The sequence below is a fragment of the Astatotilapia calliptera genome, chromosome 20, assembly GCF_964374335.1.
Source record: "Astatotilapia calliptera chromosome 20, fAstCal68.1, whole genome shotgun sequence".
Lineage (NCBI taxonomy): Eukaryota > Metazoa > Chordata > Actinopteri > Cichliformes > Cichlidae > Astatotilapia > Astatotilapia calliptera.
Genome location: NC_137441.1, coordinates 6359116 through 6384283, shown reverse-complemented (window position 1 = coordinate 6384283; position 25168 = coordinate 6359116). Strand labels below are relative to the sequence as shown.

Sequence of the window (25168 nt, the reverse complement as noted above, 5' to 3'; positions counted from 1 at the left end):
TAATGGTCAGTGTCTAATAAAATGTGCTTCTTCAGCTTTTAAACCCTGTGCATCAGTGTGTTATTATATACTCAATGCAAAGTGATACAAGGTTATGTTCCTATGATTTCTAAGAGCCATGTACACATATTGGACTTTCCATGAGAATTGTGCACTCCTTACACTTAGTTGCATAATAAGAGGCTTTTGTTTCCTCTGTTTCAGGTCCTGGTTAATGGCCTGTGTCGTTTGAGAAAGGAAATGACGAGCTTGCTGCTTGGGAAACTATTTGAGCTGGTTCACTACTTTATTTTGTGAAGCTCCCTGCTTTGTTATGCTATGAAGCCAGGCACAAAAATGTTCAGTACTGTCACTGAGAAATAAGAAAAAAAAATATATACTAGAATTCATGTATAAAATGTATAAAATGAGAGAAAATTGTTGCGCATAAATGTTTTTTCATTAGAGTAATTATGCTCATGTGGGGGTAATGTGTTAAAAAGCTCCCTCCCCTTTCAATTCTTTAACTTCTTCACTTCTATTTGGTACATGGGGATCAGTCAGGCCCGGGAGCCGCCGTCAGTTCCTGCAAAAAATTAAAAATGATAAAGGTCATCGTAAACCTCTCTGTAGTTGTGCTGAAAGCCTGCAGTGCTGTGGGATGTGCTTAGTCCTTTCCTCGTGTGCTCTACACTCTAATTGAGAGAGAGTTGCGATAACTGCCATAGTGTTGTCATGAGACATGCTTCCAACTGAAGTGCATTAGTTTCTAATCATGATCCTTACACCAGCATGCCATCACATCGATTTAAGACCATATTTATTTGTTTATTTCTTTTCTACTCTCTGTAATGTGTGCTTCCACAATGACTAGTTAGTAAATGATTAATGATGTTTAATAAAAAGTGGTCCTCGTATAATGTGGTTCCAAGAGCTGAGCTTATCTTTACTCTGTGGTTGAGATCATTTAAAACTTTGAAAAGTATTGTGTTCACTTTGGAAAGCAATTAATCTCACTTTTGTTTCAGTCGGAGATGTTCTTGTGGTTTCTTCGCTTCCAATCTAATCTTTCTATTAAAAAAGCAATAAAACTGGAGGCAGGGGTCCATCTGTCAAGGTGTATATAAAGTTGAATACGGGCGTTGGAATAACGATATCTGATACGATGCAAAGTGTAAAATTACATAACTGTCAGTCTACTAGAGATATTTTCAATCACATACGTAAATTAACGCTGCGATCCTTAACTGCAGAATCTGGAGAGGTGTTTATAGTCAGGTGTGAGTCGGGCGAGAGGTTGTCAGAGGTTGTTTTAACATATCCAATAGGTTGATAATACTTTTCCGCTGCTCAAGATAATTTAAAACCATGCACTTGAATCTGATAAATGATCATATTTTTACCACCAACCTCGGTGTGCTCTGGCTGCTTTTAAGCCTTTTAAGCCCACTGTGTGCTCACCAGAGTCTTTGTTATCCTGCTTAATAGAGCATTACTTTGAGAGGAAGCTGTTCAAGCTGAGCTCAAATTTTAGAAACTATCCAAACTATTTTACTCAACAGATGGACCATTACATCTGCCAAAAAAGGGTTTGAAATAAATCCTTGGGTTATTTTGAAACATGCAGTTTTTAGAGCATCCAGGTTGATGATTTTATATGTTATGGACTCGTGCAAACCCGTGCAGAAAGATGGTGTGTTTTAATGCAGTTATCTGAAAAATTATATGGCTTACTGTGTGGTCATTTTAGCTTTTATATCTTACGTTATGTGTATATTGTTTCTTTTTCAATTCCTTTCTCTCTGTTATATTTAGCTTATCTGTTGTCTTGTTTTAAAAGGTCTGTTTGTGAAGATGGATGACTCACCTTCCACAAACCACATGTACCAAAGCAGCCGTCAGCAGGGCTAACACAGAGAAACAGACAACCATTCGCACTTCTATGGGCAATTTAGAGTCATCAATTAACTTAACCCCGCTAACTGCATGTCTTTGGGCTGAGGGAGGAGTCTGAAGTACTACACAGGCCCAGATGGTAGATTTAAACCCAGGTGGAGTCAGTGTTTTAACAGAAGTTATAATAATTGCTTGCAAGTTAGCTTAAATAAATACTAATTAATAGGCAGTTCAATTCCCATATTGATCAGTAGCGTCTTGTGTAACCAAAGGTGCTTACAATGTGCAGCCATTAGTGGAAGACTGCATGTTTTTTACATGTAAAAACCATTAACAGTGCATTGTTTGAAAAAACTGTGTGACCCATTAGCTGTGGAAAGTAGGCTGGGGTCACAGAGACCTCCCACACATTTACACACTGTCATAAATTGTGTTCATACTCGTCCACCCTGTGACAGCTGGCCCTGGTCTATTGTATATTAATTTTCCTCTCTCTTCTTTTGTTTCAGCACATACTGAGGTCATCTTTACCATTTTCTCACACTCAAAGAAGTTACAATATTGACACTTGCGCTGCCAAGTTGCAAAGACTTATGAGTGATCTCAGTCAAACAGACACAGCTGCGATTCTTTGGTGGCGAAATCACATTTTGGACTGCTTTTTGTCAAATCCTGAAAAATATCCATCTGTTTATAAGCTACTGTCCATGCAATTATCAACAGAGAATATTTATTACATAAAATATGTTACGTCAAGTAGTAGAAATACACTGTGACTTGTGATTTCATTGAATCAAACATACGTTTGTAAAACTAAAGATTTAGTCAGTGGATCCCAGCCATTTTGGCTTGCAGTAATCAGGTTGCAGTTGTTGTGGTTTCACCAAAGATATACTGTTGAAACTGTTAACACTCACTAAACTTCTAAGATTTATAAGATTAATTTCAATAATTCTTGAGACCTCAAAAAACTGTAATAACTCTACAGCCCAACAGATTTATCGTGTGTGCTCTCAGCGAGGCCCAAATATTGTGAACTACTGCATTAAGATATTTACATTAAGTATTTAAAAAATAGTGGCTTCATATATTAGCATATGTATGCATGAAGGCACAAAGTCTGTGTGCCGATGTTAATGCTACAGATCGTTGGTGACTTTTCCACACTTATGCATCCTCAGCAAACACTGACCAGACGCCTTTACTTTACGTGGTAGTTCCTAAACACTTCCTCTTTGCAGTTATACAACTTACAAAAATTGGGGAGAGAAGATGTTTCAGGAGCTGACGTACTGCAGTGAGGACTCTTTCAAAGGACTAATACACAGCAGACTGCATTTACAGGTGATTGATTTGATACACTTGCAGCAAGGGGGCTGAACAAAGTTGAAGGTATTCCCCAATATATTTATCCATATAGTGTATATTATTTATATTTAGTCTTGAAGAACAATATTTTAGTCCTAATGTGACACATTTTTACCTTAAAATTCTTCCTAGAAGACATGGATTTTTTTTAGCTTTCTTTTGTTGGCAAATGTTGTTAAATGATCTGAATATTTCTTTCAATAATGTAACCACTGCGGCAGATTGTATCTCACCTTGTTGCACTGGCTTCATAAACCTTCAGGCTAATTCTTCCAGAGAAACGTTCTTATCCCGCCACAACAGGTCAACTAATGAGAAAATTAGACGACCGCTCTCATTTATCTCACCTACTCGCATTCAGTATCTTAAATTATGCAAGGCTGGATAGATCATACAGAGCATTATTATGAGAAGCCCAAACAGTAATACCTCGAGTATGTTGCAATTTAGTCAAAACTGGTAATAACCAGAGATAATGAGTGTGATTCTCATTAGCTTCAAGGCCTTTGTCGAACTCAAACTGCAGAGGATTTTTTAAATTAGTGTCACCAGGACCGCTACATGACCAGCATCAACTATTTGAAAGGACTGTTTAAAAAAAGCAAAGCCATTTTGGGTACTCTGTTGGCAATGAAAAGGGAAAGAGCGGCTGTTGAAACAATGCAGTTGTGCGAGTAAGACGGCTTGTTTGTTTTGTTTGAATGGAAATAAAGATCTTTCATGTTCAAAGAATGCCTCCCACAGAGTATCTTTTCCTCTTTTTCCCTTCATAGTTGAAACTGTCGAGCCAAACAGTGGCCGAAAGGCTTTTAGTACCCTGTAGCAGTTCAATGTTAAAATGCCCGTGGATAAATGCAGAGACGCTTGGACACATTTAAATAATTACCAGCAGGCTTTATTCTTTAGAACCACAAGCTTTTATAAAATCGATATTTAACTCTTGAAACGTAGTGGCTCCATCTTCACAGTTATTGTGGGTACGAGTCAATTCTTATGTGCCGGGCAGTCTGAGTGATCGTGTCCTTGAGGTCAATTATCCTTGAGGGAAATAATGAGTGTGGTGCCCCAGCTTTACCCTGCTGCTTAAGACCACTGCGGCCACACTTTAAAGACATTATTCACAAAGCATCATTTCATAGCTGTGAGTAAGAAAAACTTCCTGACTTGACAGAAAGCGCTGAGTTTATTTCACTTTGCAGAGTAATCAGAACTTTGGAGTGCTTTTCACATCAACCACTTTTGCCGAAGACTCATCCTAATTAGAAGTGCAATGTCGGATGTCTAAGATAGAAAGGGAAGATGCTACCTGAACTTCAGTTCCAGTAGATGTATAAACATAAAACTGCAGAAGTCTCACATACATCACCAACATCAGGAAATGAATGAAGGTAAATATGCAAAGCATGATGATAGATAGACAAACTGACTGAAATGGGATTCTCAATCATGCTGGTGCCATTAATGTGTTTTGGAACAAATAACATGACTCGCTGTGAGGAACAGACTGTAGAATAATTTTCTGCTTCAGTTTTGTTGAGTGAACTTCTAATATCTCTTTTTCTACTCAGCTTTAATTAGCAGATGTGCGTCTGCCTACAACAATTTTCTCTAAAAATGAAAGTGAGACGCTGCACTGATTAAAACCTTTGAAGATAAATTAAACATGCATAATATTGTGACAAGATGTGAAGTGATAATGCCTGATACTGTACTTGTCAGTTTTAACATGCGCATACACTTAAAATAGCACATGCAAGTTTGGAAGTACAAAATTTGAGACACAGCATGCCATTTGGGTGTAGCTTTAATACTGTGCAAGAAAGTGATTAATTTCCTCACATGTACCCAGCCTAAAAGGTCCCTTTTATATTTTATCATGTGTGGTATCTAATGATCCTATGATACTATCAGGAAGTCACTATTCATTATCTGTAAAAATTTGGAGATAAAGTTGCCTTTGAGGTCTGCATTTTATTTTTAGGTACTTTTAGGGGTTCAGAGTGTCTTCAATGAAGGGTGGAAATTCAACCCTTAAATCAGTAAACCAAGGTGAAAATAATAATCATTGAGAGAAGTGATGAAGAGGTGTAATTTCAGAGAGTACATAAATTCTCAACAAAAAGGTTAAAAGTGTATCAGCAATTAGCAATCAGCAATCAGCAAGTGAACACCTGTAGACACAATCACTGCCAGTGCTGGCTTGATGAAAACACTTCACTAAACATCCAGTTTAAGCATCCAATTCTTGTTTTATTTAGCTCTTATTGTATCATATTTGGATGATGTTCCATACTAAGTCACCCGGTGCCTGCTGCTCATACAGTGGGGCAAAAAAGTATTTAGTCAGCCACCGATTGTGCAAGTTCCCCCACCTAAAATGATGACAGAGGTCAGTAATTTGCACCAGAGGTACACTTCAACTGTGAGAGACAGAATGTGAAAAAAAAATCCATGAATTCACATGGTAGGATTTGTAAAGAATTTATTCGTAAATCAAGGTGGAAAATAAGTATTTGGTCAATAACAAAAATACAACTCAATACTTTGTAACATAACCTTTGTTGGCAATAACAGAGGTCAAACGCTTACTATAGGTCTTTACCAGGTTTGCACACAGTAGCTGGTATTTTGGCCCATTCCTCCATGCAGATCTTCTCGAGAGCAGTGATGTTTTGGGGCTGTCGCCGAGCAACACGGACTTTCAACTCCCGCCACAGATTTTCTATGGGGTTGAGGTCTGGAGACTGGCTAGGCCACTCCAGGACTTTCAAATGCTTCTTACGGAGCCACTCCTTTGTTGCCCGGGCGGTGTGTTTTGGATCATTGTCATGTTGGAAGACCCAGCCTCGTTTCATCTTCAAAGTTCTCACTGATGGAAGGAGGTTTTGGCTCAAAATCTCACGATACATGGCCCCATTCATTCTGTCCTTAACACGGATCAGTCGTCCTGTCCCCTTGGCAGAAAAACAGCCCCATAGCATGATGTTTCCACCCCCATGCTTCACAGTAGGTATGGTGTTCTTGGGATGCAACTCAGCATTCTTCTTCCTCCAAACACGACGAGTTGAGTTTATACCAAAAAGTTCTACTTTGGTTTCATCTGACCACATGACATTCTCCCAATCCTCTGCTGTATCATCCATGTGCTCTCTGGCAAACTTCAGACGGGCCTGGACATGCACTGGCTTCAGCAGCGGAACACGTCTGGCACTGCGGGATTTGATTCCCTGCCGTTGTAGTGTGTTACTGATGGTGACCTTTGTTACTGTGGTCCCAGCTCTCTGCAGGTCATTCACCAGGTCCCCCCGTGTGGTTCTGGGATCTTTGCTCACCGTTCTCATGATCATTTTGACCCCACGGGATGAGATCTTGCGTGGAGCCCCAGATGGAGGGAGATTATCAGTGGTCTTGTATGTCTTCCATTTTCTGATGATTGCTCCCACAGTTGATTTTTTCACACCAAGCTGCTTGCCTATTGTAGATTCACTCTTCCCAGTCTGGTGCAGGTCTACAATACTTTTCCTGGTGTCCTTCGAAAGCTCTTTGGTCTTGGCCATGGCGGCGTTTGGAGTCTGACTGTTTGAGGCTGTGGACAGGTGTCTTTTATACAGATGATGAGTTCAAACAGGTGCCATTCATACAGGTAACGAGTGGGGGACAGAAAAGCTTCTTACAGAAGACATTACAGGTCTGTGAGAGCCAGAGATTTTCCTTGTTTGAGGTGACCAAATACTTATTTTCCACCCTAATTTACGAATAAATTCTTTACAAATCCTACCATGTGAATTCATGGATTTTTTTTTCACATTCTGTCTCTCACAGTTGAAGTGTACCTCTGGTGCAAATTACTGACCTCTGTCATCATTTTAAGTGGGGGAACTTGCACAATCGGTGGCTGACTAAATACTTTTTTGCCCCACTGTATGTATGAGAAAGCACAGTGTGTCTCAATCCTAATATACTTTGATTAATAATTAATAATTGCAAATCCAACAAATGTGGATTTGTTGCTACTGTGATTTCAGAATCTATTTAGGCCCCTTGTTTGAGCGCTGCAGCATAGCTGGAGCTCTCCTAGCACCCATAAACTGGCCCACTCAAGTGTCAAGCCAATATCTGCATATATTAAGACTTAGTCATAAAAAACAACAGGCTGTCTTTAATGGGAAAATAAAAATGCTCTGCAGACAAAGACTGCAACACACACATATTTTTAGCAGCATAGCCCTAAAGGTGACCGTGTTAGTCTGTTAATGACGTAAGCATCTGTGCCAAATAGATCCAACAGAATAAATGTTCATTTTTGAAGAAACACAGCTTTTTCTACGCTGGATGATTTTCTCTATGCTTTGACTTGGGTCAGTTTTATAGAATTCATTCGCTAAGTTTTATAAAATAAAATAAAATAGCTGTGTATGACTAGTGATGGAAAAAATACAGGTAAATGAGGATGAATCAGAGACTCTTTAGGTAGGTCTCAAGGCTTAAGGCACCAGATTCACTCCTTTGTAAACTCTTGCATACTTGTAAACTATGTAAAGCCACAAAACATACGAGTGAATGATAGATGTTGATATCTGCGAGATTTAGATAACTAAAAGCAGACTAAAGTCTGAAAAGGGGTTCAAACATTTATTACCAGTAAAGATTGCTGTAATGCTGCTTTCCTGGATTTACAAAAGCAGGTGTTAAAAATCCCCCAGTGAAACTATAAAATGTTCTTCCAGCACTGCTCGACATACTTGTAATGGATTTTTATATGACTGGCTTAGTTTCCTCCATTGTTGACAATGTCACTGAATAAACACTCAGTCAAACAAATGTCTCCTCACTATACTGAGAGTCAATTTTAAATCACATTCATTCATTGCGGTCTGCTTATTTTAAAATCTAGTGTCATTATTCCTTTTTATTCCTTCTTCTTTGATTCCTTTTAGCTGTACTACCTTCTCCGTTTTGTGTTTTTAGTTGACCTTTTTTTAGTGTGGGTAACACCCTTGCTCCTGTCATGTATGATCTGCCTTTTTTTGCAAACACATTTAGACCGTGCATCTTGTTTGGAATTTGCTTAATCAATAAACCTGACATTCTTCATACAGGGAGTGCAGAATTATTAGGCAAGTTGTATTTTTGAGGAATAATTTTATTATTGAACAACAACCATGTTCTCAATGAACCCAAAAAACTCATTAATATCAAAGCTGAATGTTTTTGGAAGTAGTTTTTAGTTTGTTTTTAGTTTTAGCTATTTTAGGGGGATATCTGTGTGTGCAGGTGACTATTACTGTGCATAATTATTAGGCAACTTAACTAAAAACAAATATATACCCATTTCAATTATTTATTTTTACCAGTGAAACCAATATAACATCTCCACATAACACACAATACTCTGGTTTGCTACGGTGGATTGGTTCTGTGTAAACTGACGTGCAGTCTGGATTGCAACAGCGCACAGAGATGATAATCATTTAACCTTGTTTGTTTGTTTTGAGAGGAGACATATCTCTTATGCCCCTCAGTATGAGATCGGCATTGTAGAAGGCGGGGTTATTATGAGGATATTATGATTTTTTTGGCCACAGGGATTTCTGGCTCTTTTTCTTTCTAGGAAATGTTGTGAGTGTGTTATTTCCATTCCAGGACTGTATCACAATCTTTAGTTGCCTTCAGTCACCCATCTAACAGCAGCTCTAACAACTCTATTCTGAGACACAATAGCTCACAGGAATTACACCTGACGCTTTTCCTTCCAATATGTCTTTTTGAATAAAACATACTGAGCACAACCATAAAATAATAGTACTTTTTACACACTGCAGTCACACACCGCTGACTGAGGAACAAAATTGGACTCTTACATACAAAAAAATGTGCACATTTATTTTTTTTTTCACCATTATGGGGTCATAACAGAACCGAAGGGGGAATAATATGCTGAGATTGACTTGTCACATGTGGATATATCTTTACTTCTGCAGTTTCCATTTAAGTAGATAAATAAGGGATAATAGGTTTTGTGATCATTCTCAGTGGAGGTACCATATAGCAGAACTAAATAAATCAGAATGGATTGATTTTATGTTGTTTACTCTTTTGGATTTCATTTCCTCAGTCTCTTTGTTTATTATTTTTACAGATTTATTGATGATGTTTGGCTTTCACTTCTGGTGGTTATATGCTGCTAAAACTTGGCATTATCATCCAAAGGCAATTCAAAACAAGTATTTATTTAAGAAAAAAAAATAAAGGAAAATTGCATATATACATTTGCTCCGGTTGCAATGAACATTCTCAGTATGAGCCATGCGTTCCACCTCATCATCATACTTCATGTTAACATTTCCCACCACTTGTCTAAAATTGGACACCCTGGTGAGTGTGAGCCAGCCTACAACCGGCCCTCCCCTCCTCCCTCAGCCAAGTAACCCACTGGACAAATATAAACCTTTGTGTGAGTCTACAATCAAAAGACAGTGATTATTCTCATTTTAAAGGTGAAGGGGAAGTACGGCTCTTTCTAGATGGTGGTTGCCATGGATTTCTCTCAAAAGGTTTTGGTATAATGGCACATCCCACTTCTGATGTCAGCGCTCGAGGAAGGGGAGGAAGAAGGATTCGAGAGAGAAAGCGAGAGTCGAGGGAAAAGGAAAGGGAAGGAGGGAACGAGGGAGGGAGGGCGAGAGGAGGGGAGGCAGCCTGTTGCTCATGATTATCAAATAGCGTTCTCGTACTCCACAAGCCCAGTGCCTTTGCATAGATGGACCAGAGTTGAAGGAGGTAGCAGCAGTGCCTGAAAATACACTTCACATTTTCCCTCATGTACATTCTTCTCATCGCCTTCAGGCTTCTTCAGCAAACTAACAGCTGCAGAGGAACTGATTTGAGAGCGCAGTGAGTATGGATTTTTTTGTTTACATGTTTTTAAACTTAATGCTTGTTGTATAGAAAAAAACAAACAATACTCCTTAGTTGTAAGTGACACTTTGGGAGTTTTTCTCATTCGTGCGTTCAGTGTTTAAATTCCAAATCATGTATGTAAATAGCTGCTTCCTCAGGCTTGATATTATAACTGTGTGCGCCATGTGCCTACCTGTTAGTGTTTTCGTAGGTCACGCTGATGTGCTGTCAGTATTTCTTTTAAAGTAACTTGAAGGGTGCATCAGCAGTGTCAGTTGTAATCAGACTGAGCTAATTAATGGTTTCCTGTGAGGTCCACTTTTCATTGAACGAGGAATTATCTGTCTCGAACAGATGACCGAGACTTGCATGCCCGATGTGCTGCATGTACGCCATGGTAACAAGGGTGCAGCAGCATGACACTGTATGATGTGTAAACATTTACTGAGACAGGGTTCGATGCAGAGACAGATTTTGTCTGGCATGCTCTCTGAGGAGGGACATATATTTGATATATATATATACATTATCTTTGCAGTGTCCTTTGAAATGAAAAACACTTTTCAAAATCTAATTTTAAACTGAAAATTGATGCAAGGGAAACTTTTGAACGTGGGAACAACTTCAAGTCCTCAAACAGCGTATCACAGCTTATGTTTCTGTCAGTGAACCCATATGAGATCAGTTCAAACACAGCACATGGTTTCATTCTGAAGATGATTTTAGATAATGGCCCATAATGTGATTAGAGTCCGCAATGCAAATCCCTCTTTGGAGACCTTGGAGCAGTGATATATGATATGTAATCCATCATCCTCTCTCCCTCCACCAGGTAATTGTGACTCTAATGAGATGAACTAATGACTTTTCCTATTCTAATAACTAATAGTGGCTCTCTGATTCTACTCCACAAAAAAGATCCATAAAGTAATTATAGTATGCTTCTCAGGTGCTTTTATGTTTAAGGTGCTTGAGAGACATCTCCTGATCTGCTGTTTCCCTGAGCACCAGTGGGTACCCAAAGAAATCTGCAGCCAGGGCTCGGACTCAATACAAATTGGGCGATGGATGTGCTTTGAAAGTGTAAGTAAGAAAAAGTCCTCGTCTTTCCTTCTGAAGTCTTTTATCTGCACAGACTTGGATGTGAATTTAGTCCATCTTCTAAAACCCTTGGCTCTTTCATGTTCTGATTTGACCGTTTAGGTTTTTAACCAGTTCAAGCTGTGGTAAAATGTAAAAATACAACTAACTTAACCAACACACAGATGTGGTGTCCTTTGACAAGAAAGCTTTTATTTTCTACACTCAGCACTGACCATCAAGTGTCTAATTTCCCACTTAAAGGACAACTGTTAGTTTACAGTCCATTTATACCATCTCATCAGCTTATTTTAAGTTGAGTTGAGTTCTTCTTTTTTCCTTGCTGAGCTTTTAAGCGACTGGTGCGAGCACCTTCTGTCACTTCAGCCTGCAGGGACTTGCGCTGCGCCCTAGTGCAGAGGTCTTTTGAAACACTCTGTCCAAAGTGACAGACAGTCGGGTCTTCTCTGCAGTGAGGTTGTGATGCCTGCACACATGCTCGCTGTCTTTTATCTGCTGCTTGTGAAAAACACATTATTTACACAGCCCTGAAAGATTAGGTGGTCGGATGATTGCAGCTCGACAGGAAAAGGGCAGCAAGAGATGAAAAGTGAGTATCGGTTAATGCACGCAAACGATGCAGAGAACTTAATGTTATGCAATCTTTATATAATCAAGTTAGATGAGCACTCGCAAATGGTGAGAGTGTGCAATCATCCACTCAGGAAAATTCCTGAGATGAAAAAGAAAAACACATGCTGTCGTTATACATCGGATGTGAGTGATGGGTGTAATGTTGAGGTGTTTTGTGTGCTGACTAAATATTGTGTGTCACAGTTTGTCAGGGATCAGAGGACGGGAAGTGCTGAGGCATGATATGGAGCAGTGAGGTAGAAGCCTAGAGAGTCGGTGGGCCGGCTCAGATCGTGTCTGGGGAATAGAGCCCTTTAAAAAGGAAGGACGGGCAGAGGACAGATTGGAAAATAAACTGTGGACAGAAAATGACAGAGGTGTGATGCTTCTCATTTGCTCTTTGTTACACGACATTTTATTCCAAGCGAGACATGAAGAAGTACTTGAATTGCATTTCAATAATTGACTTTTAAGCTTTTAAAACGACATTTTTATAAAATGAAAGGTGGTTTATTTTACAGATACATTTCATTCTGTTGCTGCTTTTCACTCCAGTTGAATTGAACAGTGAACAGGATGAAAAAGAGTAGCCATTAGTGCTGAGATAGCTCATTACTGAAACATATTATCTGCACAGAATACTTCTGTACCTCAGAAGTAGAGAGCAGCGCACTGTGGTGGACCACAGACAGAGTTGGGGAGACATTTATTGCCCTGGAGCTATACTGTAGCTTCTTCCAGGGTTCTCGGCATGCATTAATACCACCCACATCCAACAAAAAAGAAACACTTTTGTTTACAACTATTCCTGCTTGAATTACTGTAAGGAAAGGTCTTCGGGGTAGGATTGCTTCTGGCATGCCTGACTGTTTCAGTGTTTAACCAGATTTCAGAGAGAGAGAGAGAGAGACAGTTGGGTCTTGGCAGCTCTTGCGGTCCATTTCTGGAAACACCATCCTCTTATAGTCCATTAGAGAACAGTGAGCTGTTAAGGGAATAGGAGCAGAAGTGGTTGTTGGGGAGAACAAAAGGAACATTGTGTGGTTTAAATGGTCATTAAGCCTGAGAGGACATGACTGACATGACTTCATTGTCAGGTGGAACATCTCTATAGAGAGCATTTATTTTACAGCACGTTATTGCTTTAAATATGGTTGAGGGGCTACATGCAAGAAAATAAGACCGAACTCTACACTTTGAACAGCTGCCACTGGAAAGCTTAGAGGTTTCGATTTTCATCAGAAACACTGACAAAAATCCGATACTCATCAAATTACCATGTGTCTGTATTTCACAGAATGAGTCAAGCTGAATTGCAAATCTTTGATTCAGAGACAGATTGGTAAAATCTGTCTTACACAGCACTTCCAGCAATATGGAGATATGCAGCAATAAATAGTCATCGCTAAGTAAACTATTTGTATCTCTTTGCGGGCACAAACACATAGACACTCTTCAGATGTTCATTTTTACTATTAAATTTGAATATGAACCACCCATACTGAACAAAATTCTTTAACACATGCCTCTGCAGGCAGGTAAAAAGAAAATAACAGACAGATCTCAACAGTTACAACACATTTCCTTATTTTTAAAAGCTTATAATTTTTTTAAATTGCTCTTTGATCTTGTGGTCATGATCACTAGTGGGCTCTTTAAAATGATCTCAGTCAATATTGGTGGTATTAAAAGTCTCCAAAGACTCTTGAGGAGGGAACCATGGGAAATGCATGCACAATACTGTCAGGCAACTGAGACTCACAACCCAGTGACTCACCAGGCAATCTGGAGAACATGCCCTGTGGCTTAGCTGTGATAACGCTGGCACAGAAAGAGGCCAGACCTCAGCCGATCTGGTGGGGAGAACAGCCTTCGCTGTCTTTGCAGCGTTTCATCTCTCCTTCTCCTTCTAGACTTTATCCCCCAGAGGAAACATCAGAGGCGCAACATTGCACGGAAAGGAAAACAAAACAAAACAAGAGTTTAAAAAAATGCTCCTGTGACTGCGGAGATGGAAAAGCACAATCGGTTTAAAGGCAAAGTGAGAAATCAAACAGCCTCAAGGGGTTAAGTGTGATTTAATCTAGTAGGAGAGTGGCGTAGGCTTGTGCACATCCACACCGGCGATGCATTGTAGGCGTATTGATAACCTCCACCGCATGGAGGGAGAGTGTGAGAAGAATCAAAAAGGAGGGATTTTGCCTTTTTTGAAAATTTATTTTCATTCTTGTGTTTGGCTTTTGTTTAATGGTACTACTGTTTATTTTGCAGGCAGCGTTTATATTTAAGAAAAGTGGGAAGCGATTGAATGTGAATCTGCTGATGGCCTGCATGATTTCCCTGATTGCACTGGGGTTTTGTTATGATCTGACCTCAGGGGCATTCCACATGTGACGAGTCCAATAAAGCCAAAAATCTATATTATCAGGAAGTTAATGCAACAAGGCAGAGCACTGGAGGGAAAAGCTTCGGGCGGGTTTGCTCTGATTTCAGGGGTGAAAGATGGTGCTGACTGTAATCAGTGGCTCACACAGGCTGACAGTGCAGGTGCCTAATAACCATTCAGTTGACACATTCACATCCCCATTTTAGAATCCTTACTCAGAATTTGGCCAAGCAGCAATCCAGGCACTGACATTTTAATTTCTAACTGGCTAACCTGCCTCCCCCTAAATCACTGTAATTGATTAAATTAGTTTGGACAGAGGCCACAAGGCCGTCACTGCACTGGTGATAAAGTGGTGATAAAGTGGTAAACATTTTCCAGTTCCTTCTCTTTCTTATTGCAATATAGTGCTGCTCCTGTTCTCGTTCTCGTCTCTTGTTCTGCCGAAGAGTCTTTGGTAAATGTGCATAAGCTGGCACTCGGAACAGCCTGCATAACTGTGTGATTGCACGTTAGTACACACACACCTCAACCGACACCTAACTGCGTTTTAAAGCCTCCCGCTCTAAATGTGAGAGGGCCAGAAATAGCACAGACGGATTATTAAGTGTGTTTGAAAACAGCCTCTTCAGTATCTGTAGGATAACAGTTACATCAGTGAATTACTGAGTCAGTACAGCATCACTGGGTGACAAATCTTTATACAAAAATGTGAGGAGTTAAATAGTTGCCCACATAAATGTATACTGTTAAGAGTTTAACATTTAATCATGATCTGTTACCTCAGTCAAAAGAAACTAATGCCTCATTGTTATTTGCCCTCCTTTTCAAATTAAAGTAACAGTACGACTTTGGGGTAAATACATGGAATCAAGTCTTGAAATGGGGACACAGTTAGTCAGGCTCATTCCAAAGTTACATAAATCCACATATTGTCCCCCAAAGCTTAGTTTATTCCACTCAAAACATATGACAAGTTAAACTGTTGTCGCCAAAGCATTGTTTCCCCTTCTTTGTCTCCTCATATTAAGTAAAGTTGAACAGTGCCTCTCTGTCACTCCATAATTAACACAGAAACCTCAGAGTGGTATCAGTTTTGCCATTAAACTGAGGACAAATTCTATTTTAAAACGTATAATACAGTAAATACAATCTCATGTAGCAAAGCAGGGTTGAATTTCTGTTTATGTCCACCAGATATCTTTGCCCCTTAGTGGCCATTCATTGGCTAATACAGCTTACCTCTCCAGCGTTGGGATTTGCATCTTGCGGCTTTATAGCAGGGCGGATTCACCGAGACCAGTGTGTGTGATCGAGCCAGACACTGGAAGGAGATATCTGCAAATATCGTTCAACGACCAGAATACTATTGTTATGTTTGAATGAGTGGAAATAAACAGTATGCAAATTAACCTACAGCAATATGTAAATGTCACCTCAGTTCATTCTCTTGTAAAGTTATGCAATTGACTATACTAAACATTTACCTCAAGGCAGAGCAACAGCAATAAATATTATCATTGTCATCATCATCATACTTTCTTTACTTATTGTTGTTGTAACAATATTCCTTGAGGTTCATGTTTAGTACATTAGATAAGGAAGCAAACAGAAGCAATAATATCAAGTTAAAATAGGTAAATTAGTAAGAAAAGAAAAGAAAAATATTTGCTGTAACATTAAAGTAGTAATAAGGAAAGTAGGAAAACGCTAATAAAATCTAAACTTTTTCCAATGGCGCTGTTCTAAAAGGGACTAGATACTAAACTAGAGTGCACTATGACAAAATAAATGTTGAAAGACATTTTTAAATTAAGGCCTTATAAAACCCAGAAAGACTTTATTTACAAATGCCTACAGCTGCAGATTCCTGTAAACCCTGAGGCACAGTGCTCTGCGGCGCATAGTTAATAAAAGCTACTGCTTCATGACTTCAGTGCGGCTCAAACTTCAGCCTGAGGCTCGAACAAGCAGGAAACACCATCCAAGTGCGGAAACGCGCATATTTTAATCTATTTAATCATCACACGTTTAAAAAGAAGAATATTAAGGTTTTATTACAAGTCAGTGTGACATATTTAATGGAAGTAATGTTAATGAAAACAGTCTTCTAGGATTTCACTAATATGTTTACACATATTAATATTATGCTCGGTGGAGTTTCCCCGCTGTAGCTTTACAATAGCTGAAAAGTGTGTTGGTGGTAATGTTTCACGCAGCTTTCTTGCTTTCATTTCTACAGTGAGTGGGCTGTTCTGCAGGCAGAGATTGTTTACATATCACTCTGCTTTTCTTATAATTTCACGTATCCATTTGAATCATAATGCAAACAGTCCGAGTGCCTCCTGCTGCAGTAAAGTGCATTGTGATGGTATTCATTTAGTAAGAGTGTACTGCTCAGTATGTTGGCAGGTGAATTGAAGTACTTCTCACAGTGATATGATGATTTTAACTGACCTGGACACCATGACTTTTTTGTCTCAAGCTTCCTTATAATTGAACCTCATAACTTTGTCTGTTGTTTGCATTTTACTCTTTATCAAATAATAATGGACTTTTCTTTCTCTGCGTGTATTACTAGTCTGTGTAATACTGCTGACTGTACCTTGGTCAGGACTCTGTTGCTAAAGAGATTTTTAAACTTTGCTTTTTAATTAGTTTGGCCAATTGTGTCAAACCTGCACTGGTGCACTAACTTCAGACTCTCTATTGTTTCTGTGAAGGTGACAGTGTGTTGATGGGAGGTTGAGCACAGGGATGTGAGCGGACCGGTAAAGATGACCCTGCTGGCGGGTGACGGCTCTGACTATGACTACAGTGCCCTGAGCTGTGCCTCTGATAACTCCCTCAACCCTCCCTTCCCACAAGAGAAGGAGGCTCACAAGGGAGCCTTCTATAAAAGGGCGCAGCCTGCCCCTGAGCTCAGCACCATCCACGATAACACACTCCTGTCCAGTGCCCGTAAACTCCATGCCATTATCAACGTGGGTGGCCTGCGCTACCAGCTGCCTTGGACCACCTTAGAGGACTTCCCCTTGTCACGTCTGGGCCAGCTGCACCTCTGCAGCAGCTTCGATGAGATTATGCGCATCTGTGATGACTATGATGTCACACACAACGAGTTCTTCTTTGACCGCAGCCCCTGTGCCTTCCGTAACATCCTGACCTTTCTGCGGGCGGGCAAACTGCGGTCCCTCAGGGAGATGTGCGCCCTCTCCTTCAGAGAGGAGCTGCTGTACTGGGGGGTTCCAGAGGAGAGCCTGGAGTGGTGCTGTCGCAGGCGTCTGCTGCAGCGCATGGAGGAGTTTGAAGCCATGGAGAGAGCAGAGGAGGAAGAAGAACTCCTGGAGGATCTGCTGGATTCAGACAGTGGCCACAGGGGACGCGCGGCTGAATCTAGACTCAGTCGGTGCATGGCTAAGCTGAGGGACATGGTGGAGAGGCCTCACTCTGGCCTCCCAGGGAAGATCTTTGCCTGTTTGTCCGTGCTGTTTGTCACCATCACTGCCATCAACTTATCCATCAGCACCATGCCGGCCATGAGGGAGGAGGAGGAGTTGGTAAGTAGAAACGTGGTGTTTGACACAGCACATGAAGATTAAAAATGATATAAAAAAGAAGAGGTTGTAAGGCTACAAAAGCAAAACAAAACGTATGGTTTCTGTGAGGTACAGTTGGGACAACAACAGGTTTTGTCCCAAAGCTTCTGAGGCTCTTACAGCTGATAAATGTGGTTAATATTGTTATGATATCCAATTTTTTCAAAATAGCTGCCCAGAAGACTCAATTTCCAGTGTCTAAAATTAAAGAACTGCTTAGCTATGGTTAAATTAATAATTAACCAATTATCTAAATGAAGACAGAAGAAGCAGAAAAGTAACTTGTGCCTAAATATAGTTCATTTTTGAAGTATTTGTATTAATAAGGAAAAAATGAGAATATCACAAACTTTGCAAATCGAGTCATTTCATTCTAAATTTGACAAACATTTCAAATATAAGAATTCATTTTGAAACCAATATAGTTAAAACAGTTCACCAAAACTTGTACTCTGTTTTAATTTCATTTCTATTTATATATTTTTAATTCATTTTAATGTATTTGTCATTAAAACTGCTTTGCACAGCCACAATACATAAAGAGATGCCACCATACTGACAATGAATATGTGAACCCAGCAGGTTTATGTTGTTTTTTCTATCCATTCTTTTTAAACTGATGTATCCAAAGGGAAAAAAAAGAGGTTATGTGCTTTACAAAAACCCCTCAGCCATTAAAGAAAATGCTAATAATGTCACGTCATTTTAAAACCTCATTCCAGTAAGAGAAGGAAGGCTGCTGAGAGAGCCACAATTTTTCCCCCAGATTAGAATAAATGTTTGAAGACGTCTCAGGCTGCTTTCATGAAATGCTTCCATTATTATGTCTGACTTCAATCACAAACATAATTAGCACCCCAGCCTTTTTAGTCAAATCAAAGGAAAATTGAATATCTGAGCCACACACGTAATCTTCTCGCAGAGTAAAGTGCAAACAGGTTGTGAATTAATTAATTGATTTGTCGTGAAAGCTTTTGTGAAAATTAAAAAAGCAGGCTTTTGATAGAAGTGCAGATTGACTGCAAACTCTTTGATTTCCACTGTGGGGGAAAAAGTTTGTGTTGTTTTTTTCTTTCTTTCTGTTTTAAGTTGTTCAGATAATCAAGTGCAGATACAGTAATTGTGGGAAATGGGTGGAGTGCAAAACGTTCGCTCCTGTACAGTGAGACATTAGCTCAGGAGTGAGGGAACTCCAGGCCTCGAGGGCCGGTGTCCTGCAGGTTTTAGATGTGTCCTTGATCCAGCACAGCTGATTCAAATGGTTAAATTACCTCCTCAACATGTCCTGAAGTTCTCCAGAGGCCTGGTAATGAACTAATCAAGTGATTGAGGTGTGTTGAGCCAGGGTGAAATCTAAAACCTGCAGGACACCGGCCCTCGAGGCCTGGAGTTGGCCACCCCTGCATTAGCTGCAGATGAGTTAAACATCACCTCTGTCACACTGTTAAACCAATAACTGCCTAAGAAAACGGGGGAGGGGAAAAAAAGAAAAAGAAAATTGAAAAAGGAAATGAAAAGCTGCTTGTTGTCTGATTTAGTCACTGATATATTCATCTGACACCCTTGCACTGTATTCTCACTTGAGAGTCTGAATTCATTTGTTTTTAAAATAAAGTGCCAATGATCTCATTCTAACAGCTCCTCAACAAGACGACAAAGCCTTGCATTAAAAGTACACAAGTGTTTCAGGTTATCTGGAGTTTTCAGGTGGTCAGGCCACTTCCTCCTCTGTGGGAGTATGTTTCATAATAATGATATTATTCCCTGATATGGACTGCATTCAGCGGCTATTGCAGTATGTGCTTTTAAATGCTTTGAACCATATTTCAACCACGCACTGAATCATGAAGAAAAATACACTGCTTCTGGAAGTGTGGCGGTATCGTTTTAGACGCTTTGACCTAAGATTTACTGCCTAATGACATTACTTTTTCCCCCATAACCAAAACTGGTGGTTTGATCTGTAATGAGCAATTATTTTTATTTTTTCATTGTCTTGGCTGCCGTGCTGAGGGCTGCAGAGTCCTACCACTGTTTAGCGTTTGAATTTCACACTGAGGTGGCTCCCTCTAGTGATTCGACCTCATCTACATGCTGGTGACCACATTTTGTTTCTTTCCTAAACAGGGGACCTGTTCCCAGATGTGCTATAATATCTTCATTGTGGAGACTGTGTGTGTAGCCTGGTTCTCCCTGGAGTTCACCCTGCGCTTCATCCAAGATCGCAGCAAGCTGACCTTCCTCAGACAGCCCCTGAACCTGATTGATGTGGTAGCAATCCTGCCGTACTACATTACACTAGTGGTGGACAGCACTTCCAAAGGAGAGAAGAGGCTGGGCTCAGGCAACACCTACTTGGACAAAGTGGGCTTGGTGCTGCGTGTGCTGAGGGCCCTGCGTATCCTCTACGTGATGCGGTTAGCTCGCCATTCCCTGGGCCTGCAAACTCTAGGCCTGACAGCACGCCGCTGCACACGGGAGTTTGGACTGCTACTCCTTTTCCTGTGTGTGGCGATCGCACTATACTCCCCCCTGCTGTACTTGATTGAGAATGAAATGGCCACCACACAGGAATTCACAAGCATCCCTGCTACCTACTGGTGGGCTGTCATCACCATGACAACAGTGGGCTATGGGGATATGGTGCCAAGGAGCATCCCGGGTCAGGTGGTGGCTCTGAGCAGCATCCTAAGTGGCATCCTCCTCATGGCCTTTCCCGTCACCTCCATCTTCCACACATTCTCACGCTCCTACGTGGAGCTGAAGCAGGAGCAGCAGAGGCTCCTGCAGAGGAGGACACACTTTCTACTGCGGAGCCGCATGGCCGGGCTAGGCAGCAACCTGTCCTTAGAGAGCGACATGCTCTTTCCTATTGGGTCGTCTGACATGAGAGAAATGGATGACTGAGACTGCAGGACAACTGAGGACATGAGAGAGTGGGTCTAGAATAGAAACCAAGGATGAAGGAGGTAACGCATGGGATTGAATGTGTAACTAAGACAGGAAGAGAGGCTGACATTCGATGGATTGGCTGGTTGAAAGGGGCGTCAAAAAGTGAGACACAGAAGAGACAGAGATTATTTTTTCTTCCCAAAAAATGCAGCTTGATTTGTAGCAGTGTACACTTAAAGAAAATGATGAAGAGATGAGAGAGAAATAAGAACAGCAAAAAAGGATCTCTTTATTAAGCGCATATAAGAGCAAACATAAGTCCAGCTGACAAAAAAGACAAAATACGCATAAACCTCGAGCTTACCGGTGACCTGTAGTGTTAAAACAGTCATATTCTAAAACGTGTTTATGAACAGAAGACATGCCTGAAGAGCACAGTCACAGCTTCACATCATTCAACAACATTGTGATGTTTTTTTTAATCTCTGGTTTCAGTGGATTTGGTGATGTTGTGTGCTCTCGGGACAGTGCCAGTTAACTGAAGATGCTGTTTGCTTTTGTTAAATCCCAAAGATATAAATTCCTTCCCAACTACAATGTGACCCTTGATCAACTCATTATTTTCTAACTGCTTTGAAAACATTGAAACTTATGTTGGGGTTCCTTAATAATACTGTGGCACAGCCAGCATCTACACATTACTTATGATGTCCTAACTGTCCTTCTTCTACACTTTGGGGTTCATATGCAATTTTTGAACACGTTCTGGAAACAGCATTATTGTGCTTGTAATTACTGCATTTGCTGTGCATAGCTGTTTATAAACTATATCTCACTTTAAATTGGATTTGAGTGGAATCTCTCCTTTTTTCTGTTGATGATTCATTGATGCCTCTTGTTTTAACTTCAACTTTTCACTTTAGAAACAGGGAAAGGAAACTGTTTTACTAAACTGATGCCTAAAGACATCATCCATGGGAACCAGACTCTCTTGGTGAGCTTCTCTTTCCAGACTGTATCAGTTATATTGTTATAAATTTATATTTCATTCTCATCTATTCGGTTACTGATGGTTTACACCAGTGGTTTTCAAACTGTGGGCCATAGGCAGTTTCACTGCAGGTGGCATGTGGACGATTAGGGTAAATATATGCAATGACTGCAGTGAAAATATTGTGATGCTAAATTTATTATTTATTTAGTATTGACTCTCCAATAATACATACAGAAAAAAAACCCAACAATCATATGACCCCCTCTGAGCAAGCACTTTGGCGACAGTGGGAAGGAAAAATTCCCTTTTAACAGGAAGAAACCTCCGGCAGAACCAGGCTCAGGGAGGGGCGGGGCCATCTGCTGCGATCGGTTGGGGTGAGAGAAGGAAGACAGGATAAAGACATGCTGTGTAAGAGAAACATAGATTAATGACAAGTATAATTCAATGCAGAGAGATCTATTGACTCATAGTGTGTGAGAAAGGTGACTGAAGAAGAAATACTCAGTGCATCATGGGAATCCCCCAGCTGTCTACACCTATTGCAGAATAACTATGGGAGGATTCAGGGTCACCTGATCCAGCCCTAACTATATGCTTTAGCAAAAAGAAACGTTTTAAGCCTAATGTTAAAAGTAGAAATAGTGTCTGTCTCCTGAAACCAAACTGGAAGCTGGCTCCACAGAAGAGGGGCCTGAAAACGGAAGGCTCTCCCTCCCATTCTACTTTTAAATACTCTTGGAACAAGTCTGCCATGTCAGAGCGAAATGCTCTAATGGGGGTACTGACATAAATGCAGTGATGAAACGCCAAGAGGCACAAAGCAGTGATGGACTGTCTGAAGTATTCTAATTAAGTATTTGTCTGTTATATTTATGCGCTTCCTTTTCACCTAATTAATACAGTAATACCTGTCTCTGCAAATTATACTTCTTGCTACATTATAGCCGTCTTACAGCTAGATACATTCTTTATTAATATTTTTCATACAAAATCTACAGATTACAAAATAGAAGAGAAAAAAGGCAGGGCAGTAGCTGCACACTAACCAAGGGCTGTATTTGGAACACCTATACATCTGGTGCAGTTCGACAACAGTTTGGTTGGTTGCATTCAATGCACTCGATCGCTAAAGTGGTTCTAATAAGGTGTTTAGTACGTGCATAACATAGGTTTAAGTAAATTTACCTCGACATCACTCATCTAAAATGCTGGCAAAAAGCCATACATGTCATGCATGCAAGTTTTTAAATTGCCAACTCGCTACATGTGCAGGAAAGGAGGAAAATCATAAACGGTTTCCTTCCCTCTCCGTATAAGAAGAAAGATTACAGGATACTTCTGGGACAAGCCAGCATGTTTGCTTGTATGCGTTTTATTTTTTTAATCGTAGGGGCATTGTTAGTACTTGTAGGTAAACTGAAGTACTTCTTTCCTCAGAGTTTAATGTGTAAAGTTGACAGAAGCCTCCAATTCTGCAGCAGCTGCTTCGATTTAGAAATGCTGCTTCATGGCCAGCAGGTGGCAGCATTGTGTCATCAAATAGAAACATCACAAGCAAGCCTGATCTTTGATTTTCACGCTAACAAAGAGAATAATCAAAATCGAAAATTAGACTACCTCGCATTCTAGTTCAGTGATATTAGGGATTATTTCATGATGTCAGATTAAAAAAAAATTCAAACAATTTTTAAGGATCTAAATTTATATTATAGTTAAAATATCTCCATGTTTTTAGGTCAGCCTTTGAAACTTTACATGGAAAATTCAGCAGTATTTGTGTGCAGGGTATGATTTAATGGTGTGAAGTTGGCTCACATCACAAAACGTAACATGTGTCATAGGCTAAACAGTCTCAACCGCCAAGAGCAGGACGAGTAATTGTACAACGAACCGCGTTTGAACCTGCACTACTCAGGTGAGGTGGGGCTTCTATGACATGCCATTCACGCCAATCGGGCAAATCCACAGTGCAAAAACCCTCCCACCAATCAGAGCTTTCACGATGCGGTGAAGTCTCCTCCCTTTCTTGCCTCAAGCACATCCCAGTGTTTTGGTCATGATTTGGTGTTTTTGCTCAGCCTTGTCGCAAACCGGGGGTTTCTGTTACGCGCAAAGCTCGGAGTTTTTAATCAGGGACGTTCCGGTGCTTTTCTTCATTTAGACCGTGTCAGTGAAAAATGTTTCCACAGCTTCAAAGGCTTTCCCCGTCATGACTTCACCGGGCGCTCCCTCCAGTTGAATGGGATCCCTCCTCATCGCCTCTGTGTCACTCGCTTTGGCACAGACTCTCTCTTCAGCTGCCCGTCTTCTCCAAAGCCCCAGTTTTAGGAATCAGTGAAGCTTTTTAGTGTATATCATCAGTTCATTAATGCTTTGATGCCAAATCCTCCGGTCTGATCGACAGAAGAGCGACGCCGTTAAATCTCTGGTAGCCTGCGCTTCACGGTGAGTAAAGCCAACTTGTTGTTTTAGTCGCTTGACAGGCGGACAGACAGGGATTAATAAAAAATGAATGAGCAGTTGGAGCTCAGCCGTGCATCAAATAAGTACAGACAAAGCTTCACTCTTTGGGGCATTAAAACAAACAAACATCTCTAATCTAAATTTACACTCAGCATCTTATTCAGCGTATATTTTTGTAAACAAGTGCTCCTGTTAATGGTGACCAGCAGCTGGTAGTTTTCGCACCTTGTAATAAATTAAACCACGTTGCATCCACACCAGTCTGAAAGTTTATCATCACAGTTTTTCTTGAATAACTAAACTACACGGGGTGTGAGGAGTCTCTCCTCTGCTGTACGTGGCTTCAGGAAATAATCACACCACACCTTTTAGTTGCACATCCTTGATTTTAGGGCCATGGGAGTTTACACAAGTGAAACTTTCTGTCTTTTGCTCCAGTTGATTTATTTATATGAAAGCTGAAATGAGTTTAGATTCATTACATATATGTGTGTATGTATGTATAGTAGGATTTTGCTTGTTCACTCGTCATGACACATATTTTCCCTCTCAAATTCCCCCACACAGTTTAAAGACATGACTGTCATATGCTTAGGATTAGTCTCTCCCACTCAACATGACTCAAAAGGTCTAAATATTGACTCTGTTGTGGTGTAGTAGCTAATAACTGAAAAACTAGGTGTGCATATTTCAAAGTTATTGTACAATCTGTAACATAACGTTGAAAGCCATGCCCCTGAGAAGTTGTAGTTTCAGTCCATAATGTTTAACATTGTGATTAGTCATTGGCTTGCATTTAGTGTACACATCAGTCCCGACTCTCGGCCAATGGCTAGGATCTGCTAACCTAGCCTTTGTGTCAAAAATTAAAACCGATTTAGTGTCTAGACGAGATTTTCTTGCAGACACTTAAATATTGGTCTCTCAGTTCCTGCAAGACGTCACCGTGCGGCATATGTGTTATCATGGCTGTTG

General features: G+C 40.3%; 2 protein-coding genes across 6 annotated transcripts in view; both read left to right on the top strand.

Moving 5' to 3' along the window:
* The first annotated feature begins 9685 nt into the window (after nt 1-9685).
* On the top strand, nt 9686-21580 carry kcng1 (potassium voltage-gated channel, subfamily G, member 1). Of its 2 annotated transcripts, none has more exons than XM_026154906.2 (4): nt 9686-10137; nt 11110-11226; nt 16966-17802; nt 19969-21580. In XM_026154906.2, the coding sequence occupies exons 3-4, from the start codon at nt 17020-17022 to the stop codon at nt 20746-20748; spliced, it is 1563 nt and encodes a 520-aa protein (XP_026010691.2). In that variant the 5' UTR covers nt 9686-10137; nt 11110-11226; nt 16966-17019; the 3' UTR covers nt 20749-21580. The 2 variants fall into 2 exon arrangements, with proteins under 2 accessions (XP_026010691.2, XP_026010690.2); XM_026154905.2 differs by having other exon boundaries at nt 11093-11226.
* Nucleotides 21581-23739: 2159 nt separating this feature from the next.
* The window catches only part of src (SRC proto-oncogene, non-receptor tyrosine kinase), a 30431-nt gene continuing 29002 nt past the window's right edge, over nt 23740-25168 (top strand). For 2 of the 4 annotated variants that reach the window (XM_026153891.2, XM_026153889.2), the window contains exon 1: nt 23740-24175. The gene's annotated coding sequence lies outside the window, so the exon portion shown is untranslated. The remainder of the gene's footprint in view (nt 24176-25168) is intronic. The other 2 variants (XM_026153888.2, XM_026153890.2) reach the window with 2 other exon arrangements.